This window comes from Baudoinia panamericana (genome assembly GCF_000338955.1).
Source record: "Baudoinia panamericana UAMH 10762 unplaced genomic scaffold BAUCOscaffold_7, whole genome shotgun sequence".
Taxonomy (NCBI): domain Eukaryota; kingdom Fungi; phylum Ascomycota; class Dothideomycetes; order Mycosphaerellales; family Teratosphaeriaceae; genus Baudoinia; species Baudoinia panamericana.
Genome location: NW_006911263.1, coordinates 1,190,176 through 1,212,826, shown reverse-complemented (window position 1 = coordinate 1,212,826; position 22,651 = coordinate 1,190,176). Strand labels below are relative to the sequence as shown.

Sequence of the window (22,651 nt, the reverse complement as noted above, 5' to 3'; positions counted from 1 at the left end):
CGTTTGTATCGTCTTCTTGCCATACCCGCTTCCTTCCCACGTCTCGCCTCCGGCAAGCGCAGCGATAAGCGCCCATAGCCTTGTTAAAGCTGGACTTGGAGACTGATTAAGGAAGGCACATTGGACAGCACAGTTCGATCGTAGGAGACGGAGATATTGAATACGACGATCAAGCGAACGACCTTGGACACACCCAGCGACAGTATCCCTACGCCTATGCAGCAGCGGTCAGGCGATCGATAACCACTCAACTCACCTCCTTCCCATTCCCGCTCTCCCCATGGACACACTCGCCCAAGATGTCCTATACTCCACAATCACACATACCGTCACGCTCATCGCGCGCGCGGACGCAACCTCAACGAGCGCATCGAATACCAGCAGCAGCACCGCAAGCGCCACCTCAACCTCGACGGCGACCGCGCAACGTCCGCCAGCGTACAAGATCGTCGGCATATGTCTTGCTGTCTGTTCCGGCCTGTTTATCGGCGTATCGTTCGTGCTCAAGAAGGTCGGTTTGCTGAAAGCGAACGTCAAGTACCATGAAGAGGCAGGAGAAGGGTATGGCTACCTCAAGAACTTCTACTGGTGGAGTGGCATGACCCTCATGATCCTCGGCGAGCTCTGCAACTTCGTGGCCTACGCCTTCACCGATGCCATCCTCGTCACCCCTCTGGGCGCACTCAGTGTGGTCATCACCACCATCCTGAGCGCCGTCTTCCTCAAGGAGCGCTTGAGCTTCGTTGGCAAGATGGGCTGCGCCATATGTATCCTGGGAAGCATCATCATCCCGCTGAACGCGCCCGTGGAGAGTGCGGTGGCCGACATACAACAGATGCAACACTATGTCATCCAACCCGGCTTTCTCTCCTACACCGGCGTCATCCTCCTCGGGTGTGCATTCACCGCTTTCTGGGTGGCGCCACGGTACGGCAAGAAGAGTATGCTGGTCTATCTCAGCATCTGCAGTCTCATCGGTGGACTCAGCGTCGTCTGCACTCAAGGTTTGGGCGCCGCGATCGTGGCACAGATCAACGGCAAGGCGCAGTTCAACCACTGGTTTCTGTACATCCTGCTCGTGTTTGTAGTCTGCACGCTTTTGACGGAAATCGTGTACCTGAACGTGAGTCGGTCATCGTCCCGCTGAGAGCGAGCTTATACTGACCATACCTGCAGAAAGCACTCAACATCTTCAATGCCGCCCTCGTCACGCCAACCTACTATGTCTACTTCACGTCCTCCACCATTGTCGCGTCCGCAGTACTCTTCCAAGGCTTGCACGGCACGGCTATCCAGATCATCGACGTCGTTTTGGGCTTCCTCGTCATCTGCTCTGGCGTGGTCTTGCTCCAACTCGCCAAATCCTCCAAGGATGTTCCGGACACGGCAGTCTTCAGCGGCGATCTCGACCAAGTGCGGACGGTCGCCGAGGTCGAAGAGCCAGAGTACGAGCCTCGTGCTGACACCATCCGTGGCGGTGCCGGTATTGTGCGCGCACTCAGCAAGGTAAGGACAAAGCGGCAGGTGGAAGAGGTGAAGCGCATTCAGGACGAACGCATGGAGCCTATAGGCGAGAACGAAGAGTTCGAGTGGGACGGTCTGCGAAGACGGAAGACGGTCTCGAGTCTCGGACGAAGCCACGCCGAAGGTAGTATATCACGGCGGAAGACAATCCATCCGCCCTTGGGCATGGCGCAGTTTCCAACCACGGACGACACCATTAGTGAGCCGGACAGCGAGGTACATCCTGGCTTCTTCGGCAGGATCGCACGCAGAAGCCATACCACGAGCGGCGGGGGCAGTCAGAGGGATAAGAAGCGAAGGAGGAGCGGACACAGTCCGGTGCCGCTGTCTACCGTAACACCCAACAAGGGTGCGGATGCTGCGGAAGAGCAGCCGGCAGAGCACATCTATGGCCTTCCAGCCGGTCTCCAGGCGCACCACGCCGAGCATGAGGAAGATACAGCCTACAAAGGTGCCATTGGCGCTGCGAGTACTGCTAGCGATGGAGGCCCACACATCCACTTCGCAACCTCAGAAGCGCAAGAAGCGCGCGACCGCACCGGCTCAAGAGGCAGCTCTCTCGCTCCACCCCGGCCGCCACCCCATGCCCACGGCGGAGGGAAGCGACAATTCTCCTTCCAAAACCCCTTCCACCGCCGCAGCCACCACGACGCCACCGAAGACGAACGCCCCACCAGCCGCGGCGCCCACTCCTTCACCTCGCGCGGCGGCAGCGTCCGCGAGTACCCCACCGGCGGCCCCACGACGGAAGAAGAGCGCGCGGGCCTCGTGTCGGGCGATGGCTCGCGGTCGACGTTGCCGCGGTACACGGAGGTGCCGGAGGAAGAGGAGCCGGAGGAATTGGGCAGGAGTGGAAGTGAGGAGTGGCAGGTCACGTCGGGGACTAGTAGTAGTCCTGAGGTGATTGGGGCGAGTGGTGGGGATGTGGGGAGGCGGGGGAGAAGGGATCCGTATGATGGGCGAGGTGGAGATGATGAGGAGGACAGGCTGTTTGACGAGCCGTTGAGGAGTCCGCTTACGAGGGATGAGGCTGGTGGGCGTGGGAGGGGAGGAGGTCCGGCGTTTGTGTAGGCTGGCGTGTGCTGGTCGCATGCGTAATGTTGGTTATCAGTGTCAGTTGTGTGCAGCGTTCGAGCAGGGAAGGGAGGGGTGTAAACTTTTGTACATGGATGACGCAGAAGATGACTATATCGAAACCTCCGCTAACGTGATGAGCGGACAGGTTCTCAGCGGACACGATGGGTGCTCGATTGTTTGCATATTACCCGAAAAGGCAGCTCATACCTGAATCCACACAGCGCCCCGCACGGAAGTGAAGCTTACAGCTCGCCAATGGCGATAGCTTGCCCGCAGCTCACTCTACGCCTGCAGCGGTGGACGCGACTGCGCGATCTTATCGCACTGCCGTTACATGATAGCATCCCGACTGACTACCACTTGGCTGCCCGCCTCGGTTCAGGACGAGGTCTGCTTATCGACGCGAGCTCAGAATGTACCCCGCTGGAGCACCATAGCGAGAACGAGCTCCCTTCTCTCCGGGCAAGGTTAGGTAGGTGGAACACTCTCATCGTCCTTCTTTTCTCTCTCGCTTCGTTTTACTCGTGTTCACTGGGTGGATTGAACCTTCGTTGCTCCTTGTCATCTAGCAGAAAAAGCAGTAGAGGTTACTGTCTTCATCTTGCATTCAGAATGGGCAAAGAGGGCTTGAGATATGCGGCTAAGGTGGACTTGACGAAGGAAGCGGCTACCCAGCCTCATCTCCATGTAGGTGTTGCCATCAAGGTGTGCGGTGTTGAGTCCGCGCTGACCCTACTCATAGAACAGATGGCACCCTGACAGTAGGTCCCCCTGACCGCACCTAGATACCCAAGTCGGTGCAGCCGGTAGCTGATCGCTCAAAGTTCCCTTCTGCGGTACTATCAAGAACAATGAGGTGGTCAAGATTGAGTGCGTCGACTGGACGGGCGGGCAGATTGGCAACAATGACAGCGCCGACGATGTCCGGGATGTAGACCTCACCAAGGTTCGTGACGTGGTGGAACATGCCCATGTACGCTAGCTGGGTGATAGCTCACACTGTCCACGCGCGGCAGATCCATTACTTGACCGGCCCGTTCGAGATCGAAACCGCAGAGCCGGGCGATGTGCTCATAGTCGAGATCCAAGATGTCCAGCCGCTGGAAGACAGCCCGTGGGGCTTTACCGGCGTCTTCACGAAGGAGAACGGCGGTGGCTTTCTGGACGAGATCTACCCAAAAGCGTATGTCTTCTACAGACTCGAAGTGGTGTCACTCCAGACCTGATCTTATCTTGCAGCGCGAAAGCGATTTGGGACTTCGAAGGCATCCACTGCTCCTCCCGCCACATCCCCGGCGTCCGTTTCGCCGGCCTCATCCACCCGGGCATCCTCGGTTGCGCGCCCTCCCACGAAGTCCTAAAGACCTGGAACGACCGCGAAGGCCAGCTCATCAAAGAGTGCAGCCACATGGACCGCGACGTCGCCCTGCCACCGCAACCCAAGAACGTCCACGCCGGTTCCGCCGGCGACGACATCAAAGAGAAGGTCGGCAAAGAAGGCGCACGTACCGTCCCCGGCCGACCGGAGCACGGCGGCAACTGCGACATCAAGAACTTGTCGCGCGGGAGCAAAGTGTACTTGCCCGTTCACGTCAAGGGCGCCAAGTTCTCGGTCGGAGACTTGCATTTCAGTCAGGGAGATGGTGAAATTAGCTTCTGCGGCGCTATTGAGATGGCGGGCGTGATCACGATAAAGTTCACCGTGATGAAGGACGGGATGAAGCATCTCGCTATGAAGTCACCTATCTACATTCCCGGCCCGGTAGAGCCGCAGTTTGGCCCCGGAAGATACATCTACTTCGAGGGTTTCAGCGTGGACGAGCATGGCAAGCAGTATTACTTGGACACGACGGTAGCGTACCGGCAGACGACGCTAAGAGTCATCGAGTATCTGAGGCGATATGGTCCGTCACTCCTACAAAAGCTGGGTTTGCAATGGCTAACGGGTTGGCCAGGCTACGACGACTACCAAATCTACCTTCTCCTCTCGTGTGCTCCAGTACAGGGCCATGTGGCGGGCATCGTGGATATTCCCAATTCGTGCACGACTATCGGTGTGTTTTCCTCTAACCTGCTTTGATTCATTGCGTGCACACGCTGACAGCATTTCCGCAGGCGTGCCCATTGACATCTTCGATTTCGACATCAGCCCGTCTGCGCCTGCGGAGAAGAAGGACATGGGTAGCTGCGCTTTTGCAAGCTCGTGATATCCAGGAGTAATCCAATACGTGCAATCTTCGCTAGATGTGACCTCAAAATCAGAAATCTATACTGCGTAGTCGAACTTCTCGTGCCCTCGCTTGACAAATCTCAATGGCACCTTGTCGGTTCGCATCTGGATTGTAATGATGGTCATCATGCCGGTCTTCAGCAGATGGCGCGCTCTCGCATCCGCCTTATTCCAAGCCTCGCGCTTCTGCTCCTCAGATGCCCTCTTCAGCTCCTCGTCAGACAGGAACATGCTCACATCGAGCTCGACGCTGTGCGTTTTGAAAATCGTTGCGAGCACGGCCATGATCTCGACTTGAGCGAAGCGGCGTCCAAGACATGATCTGTAGCCCTCGCTGAACGGGACATACGCGCCTCTTGTTGGACGGAAGAGGTGTTCAGACGTATCATGTCGTTTGTCGGGACCTTCAAAGTCCAGACCTTCTTCGGTGGCGTAGGCTTGTTCTTCTCCAGTCGGATGGCTACCACCGCTCTTCGAGCCATCGAGCAGCCAACGCTCCGGCCGGAATTCGTCCAGGTCCGCTTCTGAAGTATGTGGCCAGTACTTTGGGTTCCGGTGCAGTGCAACTGTATCGAGAGTGATATTGCAGTTCTGAGGCACTGTGACGTGCTTTCCTCCGAACTGCAGGCCCTGTGGCTGCCCGGCGTGGGTGCACTTGGGAATACCAACAACAGGCGGGATAAGGCGGAGCTGCTCGTTCATGACCGCACCGCACATGTTACCCATGAGCTTGGGAATGTCATCGTCGTAATCCCACTCCGAGGCCGGCCGGTCACCGAGTGTGTTGTCGAGGTCTCTTTGGAGGTGACGCTGACTCTGTGGATGCATTGCCAGGTACAGCAGGCAGAAATTGATGGTGTTGGCTGCCGTTTCGTGACCGGCAAGAATGAAGACGAAAGCATTGCCTAGGATTTCGTCATCTGTAAGAAGCTGCTTGCTGGACGATGAAGGTCCTTTCTCCGGAGTCGAATTGCCGTTCGCTTGAGAGTGGCTTCGAGCAACACCAGCGCCTTTGACCAGAGCACCCATCAAGTCCATTCCCTCTCGTGTCTCGCCTTGCTCGACCTCCGTCCGCTTAGTCTCATAGATCTCACGCATATACTGGCCCCACTCGGTGTAAGCCTGGTTGGCGATGCGGTGAAACTTGAGCGGCGAAATGCGCAACAACCACTTCGGTGTCAACATCACTACGATGATGTAGTCGATAAGCGTCCGGAGGGCGTCTTTGTAAGTCATGCTGTGACCTTTTGGCACCATCTCGGCCCCTTTCTCGTGCGGCCAGGATAATCTCACGCCAAACCCAGCTCGACTGATAACGTGCAGACTGATCGTCATACCACCATCGACCACATCCCAGATCGGCTTGCTGGAGATCTCGTCGCGTCCGATCCAGCCATCTACCATAGCTTGGGCCTGGTGCAATGACTCGTCCCAGACCAGGCGGTTGTTCCTCTCGGTGAAGGGTGGACTGGTAATTTTGCGGTGATGCCGCCACGCAGCACCTTCGCTCGAGATGACATTCTTACCAAAGATGTCGATGCTAGCGTACATCCAGGTCGGTTTAGGGAAGTCATTGCGTCTGTTCGCTATTTGAGTGACAGCTTCCGGGTCCGCAACCAGAAGTGTGCTCTGGCCTGGAGCAACGATGAGGAAGACGTCGCTGTTGAGCTTCTTGAATGTCTCGAACTTCTTAGTCCAAACATATTCAGGGGTGATGTAGCTGTTCCTTAGTCAACTGCCAAATCTATCTGAACATACCCACAGAATATACTCACTCTAGCCATGGCTGAGTCCACCCTTTCGGAAGAGCCTGGAGGAAAGGAATCCACAGCCGATGAGTGACCAGCCACGCCCTGTTGAACGTGTATATGGGTATAGCTTGTGCATGTCAGCATCCCATCCAGCCCCTAAAGCCCACAGTTGCCGCTTACAGAAGTAAGGAATTCCTGATTGTTTGGCTGCTGCAAGATTAGCCGCGAATCTGCGATAATTGCGTATGGCCAATACAGCCACAAGGCCGAATATGGCTAGAGCTATGGAAGAAGGCATTGGCCACTCCTAGACGTCTTCTAAACGGTCGAATATCATACAGTGAAGCGAGGGGTAGGCAGACGCTTGCTATGGTAAACGATGGCAGTATGGAGTGGGCGGACAGAAACCGCCTACCTCGCTCTCACCCGTGACCGTCAAGCACAAGCTCGCCACAGGATAGAGCACGCTTGCATAGAAGATGCATGCATGACATGCGCTCGGTTAGAGTGTAACGCGTAACGAAGCGTTTCGGAAGCCGGCCGACGACATCAAGTGGTCTGAGATTAGCGAGCCATTTCGTCATCTTGGGAGTCGGAAACGCCTCATCCGAGCAGTAGGTCATTGGGAGAGGATTAAACAAACGCACACACGCAGATGCAGACGTGCAGTGGTCTCCACGCGAGGATCATGAGGTGCGGTCGGGGGTCGAGCACGATCTGTGATGCTGTGCAAGAGTCATTTAGAGATGGATTTGCACCTCGCTTGCGCGTAGGGAGCGTGCTACTGTACGACGTTCTTTTGGCTGCCGCGCCGCTCTGCAGATCATATACCTCGCACTCGCTTGCCAAGCTGAATGAGCAGCGCCGACGGCTTCCTCGGCCTGACAACATGACCTTACCGAGTCTTGCTTGCATTTTCCAATGGTACCGAGGTGCGGATGGGCAAATGTTTGGTTCGCAACAGCGTTCCGCGGCCCAGCGGTCGGTCGACACAACCGATCCGCACCCGCAGATCACTGGAGTTGGTGCAGAGGAGAAAGCTTGTGCTCGGTCTTTGCTCACCACTTGTAAGCGAGGCCAGGCGACTTTGACGGCACGGACTGCGAACATACTGCTGCAGTGCCACACGGTCAACTACTTTGTATGGTTGTTCCTGGAGCCCGAGTAGCCGACGACTCCATCCCACGGATACATTAGTTTCGAAGCCTACAAGCGAGGTCTAGGCGAACTTCACGATGTGTAACAGCGCTATTGATCGAATGTCGGTACGATATGCGTGTCACGCTCACCGATGGGCGTCTGCAAAGGAGTAGAGGCGGAGTGCTCATTCCAACATATATCCTCTTCGTACAGTCAACGCTCCTTTGTATGGACTTCTCATTTCATAGCGTTTGCACGCACAAGATCTTGATTTCAAATTGCCCTCTGCTCTCGTTGACGCTCTCGGGACTTCTAAAGGGCTGCGATAATCTCAAAAGCTGATGAAGACTGCTCAAACAAGCCTGTTGTGACGGACGATCATTTACACCGAAACCAGTCGACCTTCCGACACAATGGACATTGCATTGCTTTACTCCTCAATGGAGCCAGATCGTAAGGTCAAAGAGTCCTACTCAAAACAGCCATCTTACACCATGTTTCTCCAATCGGTATCAAGCAGCATCGCATGCTACATGGCCGTAAGACAGAATGAACCACGCTGTGCCCTCTGCAGGCTTCATACTTCCGGCAACCGGACTCGTCTCGCAATCGAACAGCTTCTTGCGGTAACAGACAACACCAAAGCACGCCGTCATCATCGCCATGGACGACCAGCACGACGAAACACACGCTGTAGTGGGATGCGACGTCGTCATGCTCCATAGCCTCTCCGACTGCAAGCCAACTTTGCCCATCAAACCAGCGCGAAAAGCACTATCGTACGGCCAACCGGTGCCCCCGGCCTGCATTGCAGTGAGGTTCAGAGAAGGCAATGACTTTCATCTACCGTGTGTAACTGCTCTAGACATCGTCCTCTGTCACCAGACTAACGGACTGGTAGATACAGAGGCCGTCACATTCCACATCCCCAAGGAGCGTCATGCACACGCACAAGAACGAAGTCATACGTGCATTACGACGCGTGGGTCCTTCGAATGAGAAGCGCACCAGCACAAGCGAGATAAAGTAGGCTCGCCTCAGTGTGGCCAATGACTGACTCGACCTGATATCCTGTTGCTAAGGAGGTTTTGAGGTTGGAGAGGTAGTGCATCTGAGAGCTGGTGACCCGCCCAATCAAACGCGTTTAGGTACGTGTGGGCTATGGTCTCGTGAGAAGTAGATAACAGGAATCGGCGAGTCGTGAGTACGACTGTCAAGGAAGCCGTCGCGAGGCGCTTGGCTTATTGCGCATCGATCTTATCGCCGTAATATCGCTCGCAAGCGAGTTGTCATCGTCCTCTGCAAACGACCCTTCGCACGGCAACAAGTCCGTCATCGATCAAGCGAGCACCCACTCGGTACCCCTCTTCACATACTTGTCCAACAACGTGCCCAGATCGGCCAATACAAACCGACACACGTAGAAGGCGAAGAACTCGGCTGCGTGCCGAATGCTCAGCTCCAATCCAACATGCGTAGGCGAGGAGTGCTTCAAGCCGGGGTCTTCCACTTGACGCGCTATCTGATCTGTAGTGGAGTCGCGATGACTCATCGTCAGCAAGCGAGGTTACACTGCAAATGCGAAGCAAGTTCAAAAATGCGATCGAAGTTTGGCAGGGCTGCATCAGAACTTGCAGTAGGTAGGGTAGATAGGGACAGGGATTATGCGGACACGGGGGGGGGGAAAGGATGAAGCTTACCGAGCACCTGCGCGCTGTCGAAAAGCCGCGCTAGCGAGCCCATGTACTCTTTCTGTGGACCCTCGAACACGAGCGTGCGGACATCCCTTTTCTGCCCACGGCGTTCCACGGGCAGGAAGCTCGTCATCGGCACGGAGGAGAGTGTCGCTTGCTCCTTGTCGCCGACATGCTTGCCGATCGTTGTGCTCGTTAATGGTGCGCCGGAACTTTTGCTGCGCAGTTTTCGCCAAGAGTTGAGGTAGCCTTTGCCTTCCTTGCTTTTGCCAACCTTCTCGGCTCCAGCAAGTGTATCCGCAGTGGAGCCGAATGTGCCGGACGTGGATGCTGAACTGTCCTTGAATAAATTGGATGTGCCTTGCACGCCGACGTCGCTTCCAAGTTTCTTCGAAAACGTGGCTTGCACCCGCTCCATGACCTCCTCGAAGCTTTGCAGTTCTTCCATCACCGCATCCGCGTCATACGTGTCGACACCTGCCAAGCGGCCGAGGGCGGCAGTAAGCAGGTCGCAGTTGGCCACCTTGTCTTCGATCGATTTGAGCTTAACGCCTCGCGTATGCCAGGCTTCACGAGGTACAAAGAGCTTCGTGGTAAGAGAGCCGCCTCGAGGATGTGTCCAGGTGGAGGCGATGCAGCGCATGAGCCAGAAGGGTCGTAGCAAGGTCGACTCGGGACATGGCTCGAGGTAACCGGGTTGCTGCGATGTGTTGGGTGAGCGAGGTGACCGCGGCGAAGACACGATCGCAAGGGAAGTGTCAAACAGGTAGGCTCCGCCAGACTCTGTTGAGCTCATGAGTCGTGCATCGAAAGCAGGGAAGTTCGCTCGCTGTGAGGACAATGGGCCTGGTGCTCGTTTAGACTGTAGCAAGAATGTCGAGCTCATCGGCGTGATAATGGAGGGCGCCGAGGTATCGGGCGACGACAACAGCACCGTATGCTCACGTAGACTCATTGACGACTTGTTCTTGCGATACAAGGTCGGCCTCGCTGACAGAAGGTTGCCCGGCGCGTCATCCATGCTACTTCTCCTCGTATCAGTCACTGAAGCAGTCGCCGGCCGCACTGGGTCAGAGGCCGCCGAGAGGATATTGAGAGACGGCGGAGATTGCAGTATGTGGTCGTGTTGCGTGTCGGAGGCACTGGGTTCCAACTCCACGCCGAACTTGAACTCTCGGTCAAGTATAGACGCCTGTTCGTCACCTTCGCGGACGCGGCTAGGTGAGTAGTGGAAGGTAGATGCTCGCTTCCGGCCCTCAGGCTTAATGGATGTCTCGATTCGAAGGTCCTTAGCATTCATTTGACTTGACATCCTCCTCCCTCGCACGCCGGATAGCCGTGTCCCGCTCGTTTGTGGTAGCTTCGGCAGCGCTGTAATGGGTGGCGGTGTCTGCATAGGTGGAGGGTCTGCTTTCACCGTGTTGGGAGTAGAGGGGGTACTGGTGGACATCTGCGAAAAGCGTGAGTTCAGACTGTCTTCTGCGACGGTCGAAAGCGACGTCGCAGCGGTGGTGCGGTCTGCGGAAGCCTGTGAGCTTTGCCATGTGCTGCGAGAGTAAGTACTCGAGTCCGATTGTCGTGGTAACGCAGACTTCGTCGAGAGGTCGAAATTGAAGCCTTGCGCATAGTCTTGTGTGATTTCGTCCAGCAGTCTCTCCTCTTCCTCATCGTCGAGGTCGGCAACTTCTGCCTGGGACGGATGAGAGTCGATAGTTGCAGAGGCGATGTCTCCGCCAAGACGATTGGGGACGAAGACTGACTCGCGAGGTGTGTCCTTGTACGTCGTTCTTCGCCGTTTCCGGGCATCCAAGTCAGGCTCGAAGCCTTCGTCATAAGCTGCCTCCACTGCCGCATCGAACGCGGTGTCGAAATCCGGATCAGTATCACCGCTGGTGCCGCGAATGAACTTCCTTCTCACGCCCTCTCCGGAGACAGAATGCACAGAAGAGGCACAAGAAGATGATTCATCAATGGTGTCGAGCCAAGATTCACCCTTCTCATTAGCTTTCGGAGACGTTTCTGGTGTCTTGTGATCGCTTGCGGGCTGAAGTTCGGGCTCCTGCCGCCACGGCGCTTCCGCATCCGGCGCGAACGCGGGCGAAAGAGGTTTACGAGGCGACAATGGTGCCGGCACATATCTGTCTTCCAATGCTGGCACCCTCAGAGTCCGTTCGAGTATCTGTGGCTCCGCAAGAGCAGATTGCGCATCCGTAAACTCATCCCGCTCACTCCCCAGCCAGGAGTTTTGCTCTGCCTCGTCCGTGAAGGCGAAAGTAGGACTTCTCTCCGCCGTCAGGGTCCGTGGGTAGAAGCTGTTCCGGTCTCGTCGCAAGTATGACTGTCTTACTATGTCCACCACGCGTCTGGCCGTCGCTGTCTCTACCATTGCCGGTTCTCGGGTGCCCGCATCAATCGGACTAAGCGGTATGCTGAAGCCTTCTTGTATGCTGTCGTCACTCATTGGTCTCCGGGGCAGTGACTTCTCGCCTGAAGTAAGCGGCCGGTTGATCTTAAGCTGCTCCAGCTCCTCGATGCGGTTGCTGTAGGTCACCCGAATTGCCTCCAGTTTGCGCTTGTCTTCAGTGGTCGAAGTCCGATCCATTACCTGCTGCAGTAATCGGCAAGCATCACTGTACGCTTCGAGCGCACCTTCAAAGTTCTGCGCATTGTCCAGTAACACAGCCGTGTTCGCCTTCTGCAGCGCTTTCGAAAGCATCGCCTTCTTCTCCTTCTCCCGCCCTTCTCGCGTCCGGGACCGCCTGGCGTGCATCTGTGGTACTTCCGCCGCTCGTGGTGTGCGTTCTGCCATCTCCTCTGTACGGGTTCGTTGCAGCGTCTCTTTTGATGCAACCGCACCAAGTCCACGTGATCCACTCATTGCCGACAACACTGGCGCGGTGTTGTTGCGGATGACTATTGGTCGCCTCACCTTCGCAACATTCCTTGGCGACACTCCATCATCACCAAAGTAGTCTTGCGCGTACGAGGACCGCGTAGAAGGCGTCCTCAAGGTCTGTGTGGTTGATGGCGACTCATCTCCATACGAGGGGACCAGTGCGGGAGTTGTGTGGAGGGGAGGGAGCGCGGTCAGCGAGTCGTTGAATAGATCCGGCCTGGATGGGCGACGAACAGACTGGTCTGGGCTCGCAGTCGGGGAGAACGATGGTTGCTGATAGCCACCTCGCGATCCATTGACTCTCCGCTGCGGACTCGACCGTGGCGAGTGATCAATCGTAGTCCGGTTCCGCTTCTGTGGCGACAGCTGTTGTGTTGCCAGATGCTGCAGGGCCACTCCGCTGTTCGCTCTGCCGCGCCGAGTGTTGCCGATCGAGGTCACGCTGTCATTGGTGGAATGGGACCAGCGATTGAGATTATTTAACCCATCAACTTCGCCCTGGATTGATGGCTCGACTGCTACGCTTTTCCTGCGCTTTATCTCGGACATGTGACCTCGGCCCACTCGCAACGCGATCAAGGATGGCTCGGCCGGATTCGGCGAGGTTAATGGTAGCATGCTCTGCCGTGCTCCTGTGCTCGATGAGCTGAGCGATCCGGTGCGCTTGACCGTCACCACCGACGAAGAGGAGATGGAGTTGGACCGACGCTTCTTCGACAACGCTGACCCAAGGGTGCTGCTGCTGTTAGAGGCTAAGACATGCGCCGGCGCACTGTGCAACATCTTCCTCGAGACAGACAGCGGGAAGCGCAGCCCAGTTCTATATCCCTGCTGCAGCTCCCCGCCGTTGCGTCGATGCTGTCGCGTTGGTTTGCGACGCCGTCAGCGCAGTGCTCCCAGAAAAGGTTCGTGCGTCTTTCAAGATGTGGCGGGCGTCCGGGTAGGTGCTGCGTGCGTTGCGTCCTTGTGCGACGTAAAGCGTGTCTCTGCCGGTTTCCGATACAGACTACAGCCGCATTGGTGCGACAGAAGGTCTTTGTGTTACGCTGCTGCCTTTCCGTCCGTCACTTCATCTTCTCGACGCGGTGCTCTTCCTAAGCGTTTCGAGCCGTTATGTCTCGACGCCACTGTAAACAACACCCGTGCCTTATTGCGCAAGAACTCCCTTCTTCCCGGAGTCCCTGGTAGACCGCTGCAACTCTCCACCAAATCGCCAGCCTCTGTGCAACTTGGACGCCGTCGCGACGTGTCGCAAGTTCTGACCACCTCCAAACAGCCCGGTTGTGGAATGTGAGGCCGATCTTAACACCGCCACTGCACCTCGTCGTCCCTCGTTATACTGTCTTCCCAGGCCGTCGATCTAGGTGTCAATGCCACGCCAGATACCCTTCCCCTCCACTGTACACTTGTGTTTGAGAATGCGAACGGAATACAGGCGATTCCATGCTCAACATCTCAGGGCAAGGAGAGCGCTAACTCCAAGGGTGCAGGCTGCCCTCGGTCGCCGGCCCGCTAATTGGCTCCGACCCAAGGGCAGCGCAGGCCCCGGACAAGGTTAGTTGCGCCAAAGAATGTCTCAGTTGACTCGCGGCCGATCTTACTCTCCTATCACGTAACCTTCTCTCCTGAGTAGGGGACGTTTGTCGGTCTCACTCCACACTACATCCGAAAGGCCGCGAAGCCGAACAGCGACTTTGACCTGGCGATGGCGACACGCTCGAGCTTGCTCCTGCACGCTTGCATACACTCCTGCACGCAATCCGGCCCTGAACCTGCACTAGCGGGTCCCGCAAATGTACCTCGGACATATTGCTCAAAGCCAGATCCAAGTCCGCGTACAGTTGTATCTCATCTGTTCCGAAACCCTGGGTATGTGTCTCAGGAAGCGGCGATCATCGAGGCTGTCGTGAGACACTCTCCGAGACAAACCGTTACGGAAAACTTCCAAACGTGACAGCGCATGAATAGACATGCTGTGCGTGCATCTGGAAAATTCTGAGCCCGACCAATCCAAAAAAACTGGATCTTTCGCCTGCCAATAATGCACGCCAATCACACCGCAAGGCCGCTGTGAATATGCTGCATGTGACGTGAACGTACATGGACGAATGCAAAGGCTGAAGAAGCATGAGTGTCAGTGGATCAAACCATTGCCGCACAAGCTCCCAATAAGCTATGGCAGTTGTAGTCTTCCATGGTACCATAGGCAGCTGATGGAATCGAATGTTGCTGGGACACTTTGCCCAAAGCAAAAGTGTCCACAACACTCTTCCCAGCGATATATCTTTTGGCACAAGGTGCTCGGATGCCCTTCGCACTCCATGCAGACTACGCCGAAGTGGGAAGCACGGCCGTCTTCGATCTTGTGGACCCTCGCCACATGATCCAGCGAGTGCTACGTAGCGACTCCATTGCGCCGCCTTTGCACAGAAAGGTCTCAAGCCAAGACGTTATCGCGTTGAGTCCTAGTAATATCGATGTTGTACATATTCATGCACATATAATGGGGTATGTAGGTATAGGCTCACTAGCCCGCTATGAAGCCTGATATGCAAACATGCCATCACAACCCTCCTACTCCTCCCAGCGCCATGCTCACAAAGTCTCCCACCCACCAGGATTGATATCCGCCTCCAACTTCCTCGAAATAACGGTAGGAATCATATGCATTAACCACGCCTCCCTCAACAGCTTATCATACCGTCGCTGATGCAGGAACAACTGATGATGCCTCCTCAAAGTCGGATCGGGCTCGCCATGCTTATCAAGATATGGCGCATGCATCCAGCTGCCATTCGGTCCATCACTCTCAAGCCCGCCATTGGTAGCGATTCCGTCAAGCGCTTTTCGTTGGCCCGGGTTGTGTAAGAAGAGCACCATGCACTTCCGGATGTTGAGGAAGAGACCGAAAGATTCTCGGTGTTTCGCCATGTGCTGATAGCAGCCGCCCTTATTCTTGTCCTTCATACAGCAGAGGCCCTGTCCGCAGTGTATCTCTCCACAAAACAAGCAAACGACTGGATCAGTGAGCTCTTTGCCAGTAGTTGGGCAGCGGCGTTTTAACGCCTCTTCGGTTAGGGTATCGTAGTTCTTGGGTAGGCCAACGAGCTCGAAGATCGCGGGGTGCGACATACGGATCAACTCATTGGAGCCTTCGCTCCTTGGTCTTAGATCGCTGATAACAGCAGCCTGCGCGGTCCAGCGTTTGGTAACCTGACGGAGCCTGTCGCCACCAACACTGTGAGAGGTGTACAGCGTGCAAAGATCATCAACGGAGGGCATGTGGAGTAAAGAGCTCAGCCGCTGAAGCTCCGGTAGATTCGCATCGAGATTGTACGGGCTCTCAAAGTCCAGCCCGTAATGCACATGCATGAGCACGATTGCCTTCCGCAGGAAGGCCAGCGCGTACTTGCTGATCAGCACCTGGAAGGCACGTAGCTGAAGGTTTGACAGTGGCATGCCATATCGGAGCTGATCTTCCATGACGAGCCCGGAAACGGCCAGCTTGAAAGCATCGCTAACCGGCTGAGCCACTGGATCCTCCTCGTCGACGAAGGGCAGGATCGAGCTCTTCTCATAGTCCGGATCCCGGACCAGCCAGCGATACACAAACACCGTCTTGACCACCTCAGCCCAATAGCATAACTGTAGAACATCCGCGGCATCGGCCACGGTAGGACCTTTTAGGGACAGCCAGTCGGAGAAGAAGAGGAAGATGTCGTCCTCGAACAGCAGCGTCTCACCCACTTCCCTCACCTTCATCATGACCACTTCGTTCTCAAAGCCGAACAACTTGGCCGTCATCACGGCGCCAAGCCGCAAGATATTCGTGGCCTGCACTTCTTGTCCGTAGGACTTTTCGCCGTTGTTGCGGAGGACGTTCACGGCTAAGTACGACTGCACAGTCTCGGATAAGATCCGTAGGTGGGTGAGACTTTGCTCGGACATCTCGCCCACCAACGAGATCGATGCGGCTTCTTGAGGGCCGACCCCACGATGCGCAATCTCGAATGCGGTGAGCGTGAGGGCAAGCGCTCGGGAGAGTGCCACGAGTGTGTCTGCCCCATGAAGTCGTTCGTCAACTGTAACAGCAGGAACACCCAAACCGTTGATCCGAACAGTTTCCTTGATGCGCGCGTACGCCTTCATCAGCTCCGTCATGCGAGGTTGTTGATGATGCTCCACCGCTGACGGAGACAGGGTAGGTAGGAAGTTACTACCGCCATCTTGACCGCCGCCACTGTCACCGCGTCCAATGCGGAACAGAGACGACAAGCTGTAACCCCTCCTCAACCGCGTATGCGGCGCCGGACTACTGCTGGAAGAGGAAGATGATGCCGCAGGCGGCGAGTTGAGGCTGAGCTGTTGCAACACCGAGACTAGCGACGGCGAGAACATGTTCGCCACATATTGCGAGGCCCTTGTCGACAGCGCATCTCGCTCGAACGGACGCAGTGCAATACTCGAGCCGTCCGCAGCCGTAGTCACCTGCAGCAAAAGGCCCGTATCGATCTCGTCACTCGTGTTGGACGCGAGCCAGTCAGCCAGCGATTTCGCCTTCTGCAGCTCATAGTCATGAGCGCACTCTTTTGCCTTCCAGATGATAGGCACGAAGGTATTGCCCAGCGCTTTGCACAGCGGGCAAGTGAATTCCTTGAGCTCGATGCGCTCGGGATGGTTGCGCGCAATCTGCTGGTTGTGTCGGCGCTGAGTAGCCGTAACATACAGCTCAAAGCACGCAAAGTGCATGATATGGCCGCAGCTGGTCGAGATCGGGTTCGCACACCCGGTAGCGTTATGCTGATGTGGAAAGCCCCTCGAGAGTCCTTGTCGTTCGAAACTGACATTGCTGCCGTCTGCGGTGACCTTGGTGATCGTCTGCTTATTCGCACCCGCAACACCGAACGGCCGAATCTGGTCAGCGGGTCGATCAAGACTGTCAGGCGTACCAAACACCTCCTTCACAAACTCCGGATCATTTACCGGGGTTGTCCGCAAGATGTTGCTCTCACCCAGATACGCAAACGTGCCGTAAAGTCGCTGATCATCCGTATCCTCCTGACACAGAATACAAGTCCCGCTCGGGAACTGCCACGTCTTCCTCTGCGGTTCCTGCTGCCATCCTCCCACATCATCTGCGGTAACGGACATTTCATCGTATTCGTCAAAGTCGTCGCCGTCGTCTCTGAAGGCAGCCAACCCTTGGTTCTGCATGAAGGATTGCTGCTGCTCCTTCATCCTTGCCATCACCCGTGCCTGACGAGCCAAAGCCTCCTGCTTCTTCTTCTCCTTATCTTCAGCGGGGAGTGAGGCCGGCGAGCCGGTGTTGCTGCGGTCGAGAACGGAGCTAAGTGGACCCATGACCGTGCTCAGCTTATCTGGCTGGCGAAGCTGCATCTTGCGCAGTATATGCTTGATACTAGCATGACAAGCGGCGTACTCTTCCTTCTTCGAGAGTGTGACGAGCAGCAACACGATGGTCTCATTTCTGTCCCCAGCCAAATCACCGATGAACGTAGCGGCGAGGTCCGTAAAGCCATGCTCGCCACTGCCCGGTCGGTCCTCGATCACAGCAAGGAGTACCAGATGCAGCACCATATGCAAGAAGGTCTCAACCCTCGTCGCAGGCATGTTCGGTATGAGCACTCTTCTGCACTGCGCATACCCCAATGCCGCACAGATGATCTGCACGAACAGCGGCGTCCTCGTGAACGCCGACAGGTGCGCAAACAGTCCCGCCTCGATCGCCGGCAGCTTAGGTTCGAACACCACATCCTCCGGTCTCCTGCCAGTCTTGCGGGCCACATGCTTCTTATAGATATTCTCCGCCTCTTCTCGGTGATTGCGCGAGTAATGCGCATAATACGGGTCAACCATCTCAACATACTCAGCCTTCAGCTCAAACGTCCCAGTATCAGACATTCCCTCCGGCGCGCGGTAGTTGGTCATACTCTGCAACGCCTGCGCGAATTCATCCGAATCGCCGACCTTATCTGTCAACCTAGCCTTAAGGTCTGAAAAGGAAAGCGGCTTAAAGCAAAGCGCATGCGCAATGTCTCGCTGCAGATTCCGGTCAGACCGTTCCGGCCCGGGCACGAGATTACCACGCTCACTGAGCGCAATGACGAGCAAGTGGAAGAACTCTTCAACCACATCAAGATGCTGCGCCTCCTCAAACCCATCGGGAACGGAGTACCACCCATGCGCCCACAACTCCATCTCAAAGCGATCCAACATCTGCGCCAGAAAACGCTCACCTGGTAACTCGTTCTCGGCTCCGCAAAGCACGAGTCCAGCTTGGATCATGAGGATGTCGCGCTGATAGCCGACATCGCGGTGGTTCACGCTGCGGTACGTGTGCGCCTGGTGGCGCAGCGTGATACCGTTGCGTACCCACATCCCGGCCTTCATTTGCGCAAGCCAGACGTACGTGCGGAGGGGATGGTCAAAGATGGAGCTCAGCAGTTCGTCGGAAGTTAGAGTGTTCGGTGCGGATGTTGTCGTGCGGGACGGGTTCCAGGGATCCTTGAGGTCGTCGGGGGAGAAGCTGAGGAGAGCGCGGAGTTCATCTCGGGACATGGTTCGAGCGTCTTCGATCAGCCAGGAGAGCAGGTAGTGGAGTGGATGGTGGAAACTCATGGGCTCGGACTGAACGACGCACTTCGGGACGCTGTACTTTCGCCCCTCTTCCCAAACTGGTCCGATGATATGCCAGGCTAAGTCGTCCTTGAGCTCAGCAGCAACGAAGCGTTTCCTTTCATACCCAAACGAGTTAATCATCGTTACCTGCGCAACCGTTCGTAACGCACGCTGGAGATGCATGTAGTGCTCCTCCAACATGTCCGCTTTCGGCTCGAAGGACGCAGCGATTTGCTTGCACAGTTTATTGACCTCCTTCACAATCATACTGGCGCTGATCCAAGCATCGGACTCATACTCGACATGCTCGGCCGTAGCGCGCACATTCGGGCAGATACCCTGGTGCAGCTTCACGAGGTCAAGGAATTGAAGGAGGTAGCGCGGCTCAACGCGAGTTTTGTAGTGGATGAATTCCGATTGGCACAGCCAGCGCAAGTCCATAAAGAAGTGGAAGATGCGACGGTTGGTCACAGCACCGGCATCGAAAGCGAGAGTTGCTTTCAGGTTGACTTCCTCCGGAAAGCCGACTTGGCGAGTGGTGAGGAAGGTGTAGAGGATTGCCATCAGGTTTGTGAAGAAGTTTCCACGCTCGACTACCTCCTCCGTTATGCTGGGTGTGGTCAGCATCTGCACGCTGAGGTTGATAATGCTGTGATCCGGCTCCCGGTCCGCAATCAAGTATAGCTGAGCGAGGGTCGTATACAGTCCGGCAAACCGCAGACCGAGGATGCGCTTGAAGTTGGGTATGGTGACGACGGTGGTGATGTAGAGGTGTCGCAGATTGACACGAAGGACCTTCCATAACCGCAGATCGTAAAGGATGAGAAAATCGAGCCGTACGCGTTGCCACAAATCCTCGCACGGCTCGCTCGGTCGTGGCGCACGGTACGCTTCGGGCTTCTCCAGCCAGTGCTTGCTCGGACGAGTGGGTCCTTTGATCACACCCTTCGTCTTGGGCGTCTTGGGGAGGTGGCTGTAGGGTGCGTTGGACGCCGGTGTCGTTTCGGTGCCGTCACCGTCCTCGCTTTCCGCAGGCGTGAAGATGCGATGTCTCCGCCGTAGAGCTGGTGGCGGTGGAGGCGGTGGAGGCGGGTAGCCAGCCAGCGTTGCTTCCAAAGCCTCCGTAACGTCTTCGTTCTCGTCCATATAGTCAATGTCCATGTCTGCCGCATCTGCCTGAGCGGCCATAGCTGCGTTGGCCGCTCGGCGAATATCTTCCACGTCAATTTCCATCCCTTCGTCCTCCACCTCCATTTCTTCGTAAACATCGTCTTCCTCGTCATTCTCGTCCTCGAAGATTTCGTTGTTGTCGTCGTCATTCGTCTCTTCTGGCTCCGGCGCCATCTGCACTCGCACTACATTCGGCGCACCAGGCTGCGTTGTAAAAGGCTGCAACCAAGTGCGGTATCTTCTGCGGAGTTTTTCATTCTCATCCATTTCATGATCGTCAATACCACCCTTACCCACATCCGCATTAGTGCCTTGACTACCACTTCGCCATGGTTTTAGCAGCTCCTCGCAAACAGTGTTCCGAAGGATGTAAGTGTCCGGTCCTACCGCGCAGCCCGAGATGTCCTGAATCCAGTCGGCAATGGTTGAGCACATCTGCTCCCGGAAAGTGTCGCGTGACGAGCGTATTGTGACGGTGACTTTGATCTGCTCGATAATCTCCGCCATCCGTAACAATTCTCGCACGTCAGTGGAATATCGTATGACAGAGCGCCCAACCGCGTCGACTTCCATAGCTTTGTTCCGCCCAAAGCGCTTCGTCTCGCTGCATGCTCGCGCGACCTGATTCTGCACATCGTCTACCGTATGCTTCTCATCATTCCACAGCACAAGCGCAAACTCGGGCTGCGGCTCAGCAGGCTCCTGTCCATACGGCAGGCCGAGGTGAGACGTCTCTTCGTCCAGCCGCACGGACGTCTCACTCTTAGGCAGGCGCAGCTGCTCCGGCGAGCACGAAAAGACGTCACATAGGTAGTCTACCACCCTCGCAATAGTCATTCGTATCGCCTCCACCAAATCAGGCGGTAGCTGCGACCCTATGACCGGTGCCTTCGCCTTGTCCTTGTGCGCATGTGCCGCATGTTGATCCGGCGTGCCAGCCGTATGTATCGAGCACCTCACCTCCCGCCGCCACGCCTCGCTGTCTCCGCAGTCGCAGCAGCCGCTGTTGCCTGGCGAGACAGAGATGAAGACGTTATGACCCTCGTGATCACTACTCTCGAAGCACCGCGAACACAGCACACAAGTATCGTCTGCGGCACACGTTTTGCACTGGTACGTGCTCTCGCCGGTTTTGAAGATGTGCCCGCATGCGGTCCCCTTAGCTGCCGCGGTATACTCTGCGCCATCCTGCGCCCCTTGCGCTTCTTTCAGTGACCATGGCCGTGAGCGGTCAACCGGCGGCCCGTCCGGGAAAAGTAGGCGTAGGTAGTCGTTGCGGTTAGCGGCGAGAGAGCGGAAGAGCACCTGGCGGAGATGGCGGTCGGCGGCGCTGGTGTAGCGGTATTCGAAGTTGGATGGCTGGTGGAGAAGTTCGTGGCACAGCGCCTCATCTCCTATGGACGTCGGCTGGAGCATCGTGGGTGCTGTATCCGTTGTCCCTGCGCCTTAACGCCCGCTATGCGCAATTGGATGATAGAGAAAGGAGCATACAGGTTCACAAGCTTTGCATCATACTACCACCGGAGCGAGCAGAGTCGCTCAAAGCAAGTAGGAGTGGAAGTGGCGGTTAGTAAGCAGTGTTAGTGGTAGAGATGGTTATGAGGTTGCAGTTCACGCAAGTGGACTACAACATGGCAAGCACGCGAGAGGTACCTCGTGATATGACGTAGAAATTGATGGCCTAACTACGCGTGGAAAGTGAAGTCTAGATGTAAACCTAACAGCAGACATGACTGATGCGACAAGTGACACGGGTACTAATGGTTCGTACGTTGTTGTGGCTTTAATTTCGGTTTAGGCTGTTCGCAGAGCACCATACGCTTCACTACTTAGTACAGCCAACCCTCTACAGCCTCCAACCGCGCCATTCATAGCCATCTTCGAGCTTCTACATTCCGCAGGGTTGGCGATGAGCCTCAGCGACGCTGCTAAACCCTTCCGTTTCCTGGTTCGTCTACCCGAGGTGTCATTCGTCTTCCGACTCCATATACCGGTGCTTAATGTCCTTCCATTGCCGCTGTTCAGTATATTAGCTCCTGTCGATGGCATGCACGCCTCCCTAGAGTAAGCGCAAGATCATCCACGTACTCCTCGGTTTATCTGATCCCATATTGAGTTGGCCGTCGTTTCGAATGCGCTACAAGCTCGGGTTAGCACCTAGCTCTCCCCGTCATACCGTACATGCAGGCGTATCCGTACAGTTCGGTCGCGAAAGCACCAGTGAAGATGACGCCGAGGAAGACGGCGTTCCGTCGGAACAAACTGCATTGCGCCTGTCAGTCTTCGCTTCTGTGTAGCGTAAGGGGTGCGGGTAGACGCACGCGGCCAGGCCGCCCATGATACCCGACATCTTGGTGGCTCAATGCTCTCCTTTACGGGCAGGTCGGTGATAGGGTAGGGTCCACACTGGTGCTAGAGACTCGCTGGCCTCGGGATCGCTTGCGGTGGTTGTTGCAGCATTGAAAGTCGAAGCTCCTCAAACCCTCAAAGCGGATCGGGCGGCCGATAGGTCGGGCCAAGCGGCCGCCAA

At 56.1% G+C, this 22,651-nt stretch overlaps 6 protein-coding genes across 6 annotated transcripts; 2 read left to right on the top strand and 4 right to left on the bottom strand.

Moving 5' to 3' along the window:
• Positions 1–280: 280 nt before the first annotated feature.
• On the top strand, positions 281–2,595 carry BAUCODRAFT_25030 (uncharacterized protein; the record flags this gene model as incomplete). The annotated part of the gene is made up of 2 exons (XM_007678560.1): positions 281–1,123; positions 1,177–2,595. The coding sequence occupies 2 exons, from the start codon at positions 281–283 to the stop codon at positions 2,593–2,595; spliced, it is 2,262 nt and encodes a 753-aa protein (XP_007676750.1).
• A 482-nt stretch (positions 2,596–3,077) lies between these two features.
• On the top strand, positions 3,078–5,282 carry BAUCODRAFT_34862 (uncharacterized protein). The gene is made up of 7 exons (XM_007678687.1): positions 3,078–3,288; positions 3,344–3,362; positions 3,426–3,547; positions 3,618–3,784; positions 3,841–4,505; positions 4,557–4,655; positions 4,717–5,282. The coding sequence occupies exons 1-7, from the start codon at positions 3,214–3,216 to the stop codon at positions 4,806–4,808; spliced, it is 1,239 nt and encodes a 412-aa protein (XP_007676877.1). The 5' UTR covers positions 3,078–3,213; the 3' UTR covers positions 4,809–5,282.
• Positions 5,283–7,978: 2,696 nt separating this feature from the next.
• BAUCODRAFT_34859 (uncharacterized protein) lies at positions 7,979–8,558 on the bottom strand. Its single transcript, XM_007678686.1, has one exon. It carries the CDS (start codon positions 8,529–8,531, stop codon positions 8,235–8,237), a length of 297 nt encoding a protein of 98 aa, XP_007676876.1. The 5' UTR covers positions 8,532–8,558; the 3' UTR covers positions 7,979–8,234.
• A 93-nt stretch (positions 8,559–8,651) lies between these two features.
• BAUCODRAFT_34858 (uncharacterized protein) lies at positions 8,652–9,488 on the bottom strand. The gene has a single exon (XM_007678685.1). It carries the CDS (start codon positions 9,272–9,274, stop codon positions 9,062–9,064), a length of 213 nt encoding a protein of 70 aa, XP_007676875.1. The 5' UTR covers positions 9,275–9,488; the 3' UTR covers positions 8,652–9,061.
• A 5,282-nt stretch (positions 9,489–14,770) lies between these two features.
• On the bottom strand, positions 14,771–21,830 carry BAUCODRAFT_34856 (uncharacterized protein). Its single transcript, XM_007678684.1, has one exon. The coding sequence runs from the start codon at positions 21,535–21,537 to the stop codon at positions 14,908–14,910; it is 6,630 nt and encodes a 2,209-aa protein (XP_007676874.1). The 5' UTR covers positions 21,538–21,830; the 3' UTR covers positions 14,771–14,907.
• A 132-nt stretch (positions 21,831–21,962) lies between these two features.
• Positions 21,963–22,463, bottom strand: BAUCODRAFT_34855 (uncharacterized protein). The gene is made up of 4 exons (XM_007678683.1): positions 22,443–22,463; positions 22,321–22,383; positions 22,210–22,258; positions 21,963–22,138 (listed from the first exon to the last, which is right to left on the bottom strand). The coding sequence occupies exons 1-4, from the start codon at positions 22,457–22,459 to the stop codon at positions 22,088–22,090; spliced, it is 180 nt and encodes a 59-aa protein (XP_007676873.1). The 5' UTR covers positions 22,460–22,463; the 3' UTR covers positions 21,963–22,087.
• Between the last annotated feature and the right edge of the window lie 188 nt (positions 22,464–22,651).

Excerpts from the sequence above, each read along its gene's own strand:
- BAUCODRAFT_34862 (XM_007678687.1), top strand. The coding sequence starts at position 3,214 with ATGGGCAAAGAGGGCTTGAGATATGCGGCTAAGGTGGACTTGACGAAG. Across the intron at positions 3,548-3,617 it reads GGGATGTAGACCTCACCAAG|ATCCATTACTTGACCGGCCC; the intron begins GTTCGTGACGTG and ends CACGCGCGGCAG. Across the intron at positions 3,785-3,840 it reads GACGAGATCTACCCAAAAGC|CGCGAAAGCGATTTGGGACT; the intron begins GTATGTCTTCTA and ends CTTATCTTGCAG.
- BAUCODRAFT_34859 (XM_007678686.1), bottom strand. The coding sequence starts at position 8,531 with ATGCAGGCCGGGGGCACCGGTTGGCCGTACGATAGTGCTTTTCGCGCT.
- BAUCODRAFT_34858 (XM_007678685.1), bottom strand. The coding sequence starts at position 9,274 with ATGAGTCATCGCGACTCCACTACAGATCAGATAGCGCGTCAAGTGGAA.
- BAUCODRAFT_34856 (XM_007678684.1), bottom strand. The coding sequence starts at position 21,537 with ATGCTCCAGCCGACGTCCATAGGAGATGAGGCGCTGTGCCACGAACTT.
- BAUCODRAFT_34855 (XM_007678683.1), bottom strand. Across the intron at positions 22,259-22,320 it reads GGTGCTTTCGCGACCGAACT|CGCATTCGAAACGACGGCCA; the intron begins GTACGGATACGC and ends CCGAGCTTGTAG. Across the intron at positions 22,139-22,209 it reads GGGATCAGATAAACCGAGGA|CGGCAATGGAAGGACATTAA; the intron begins GTACGTGGATGA and ends TATACTGAACAG.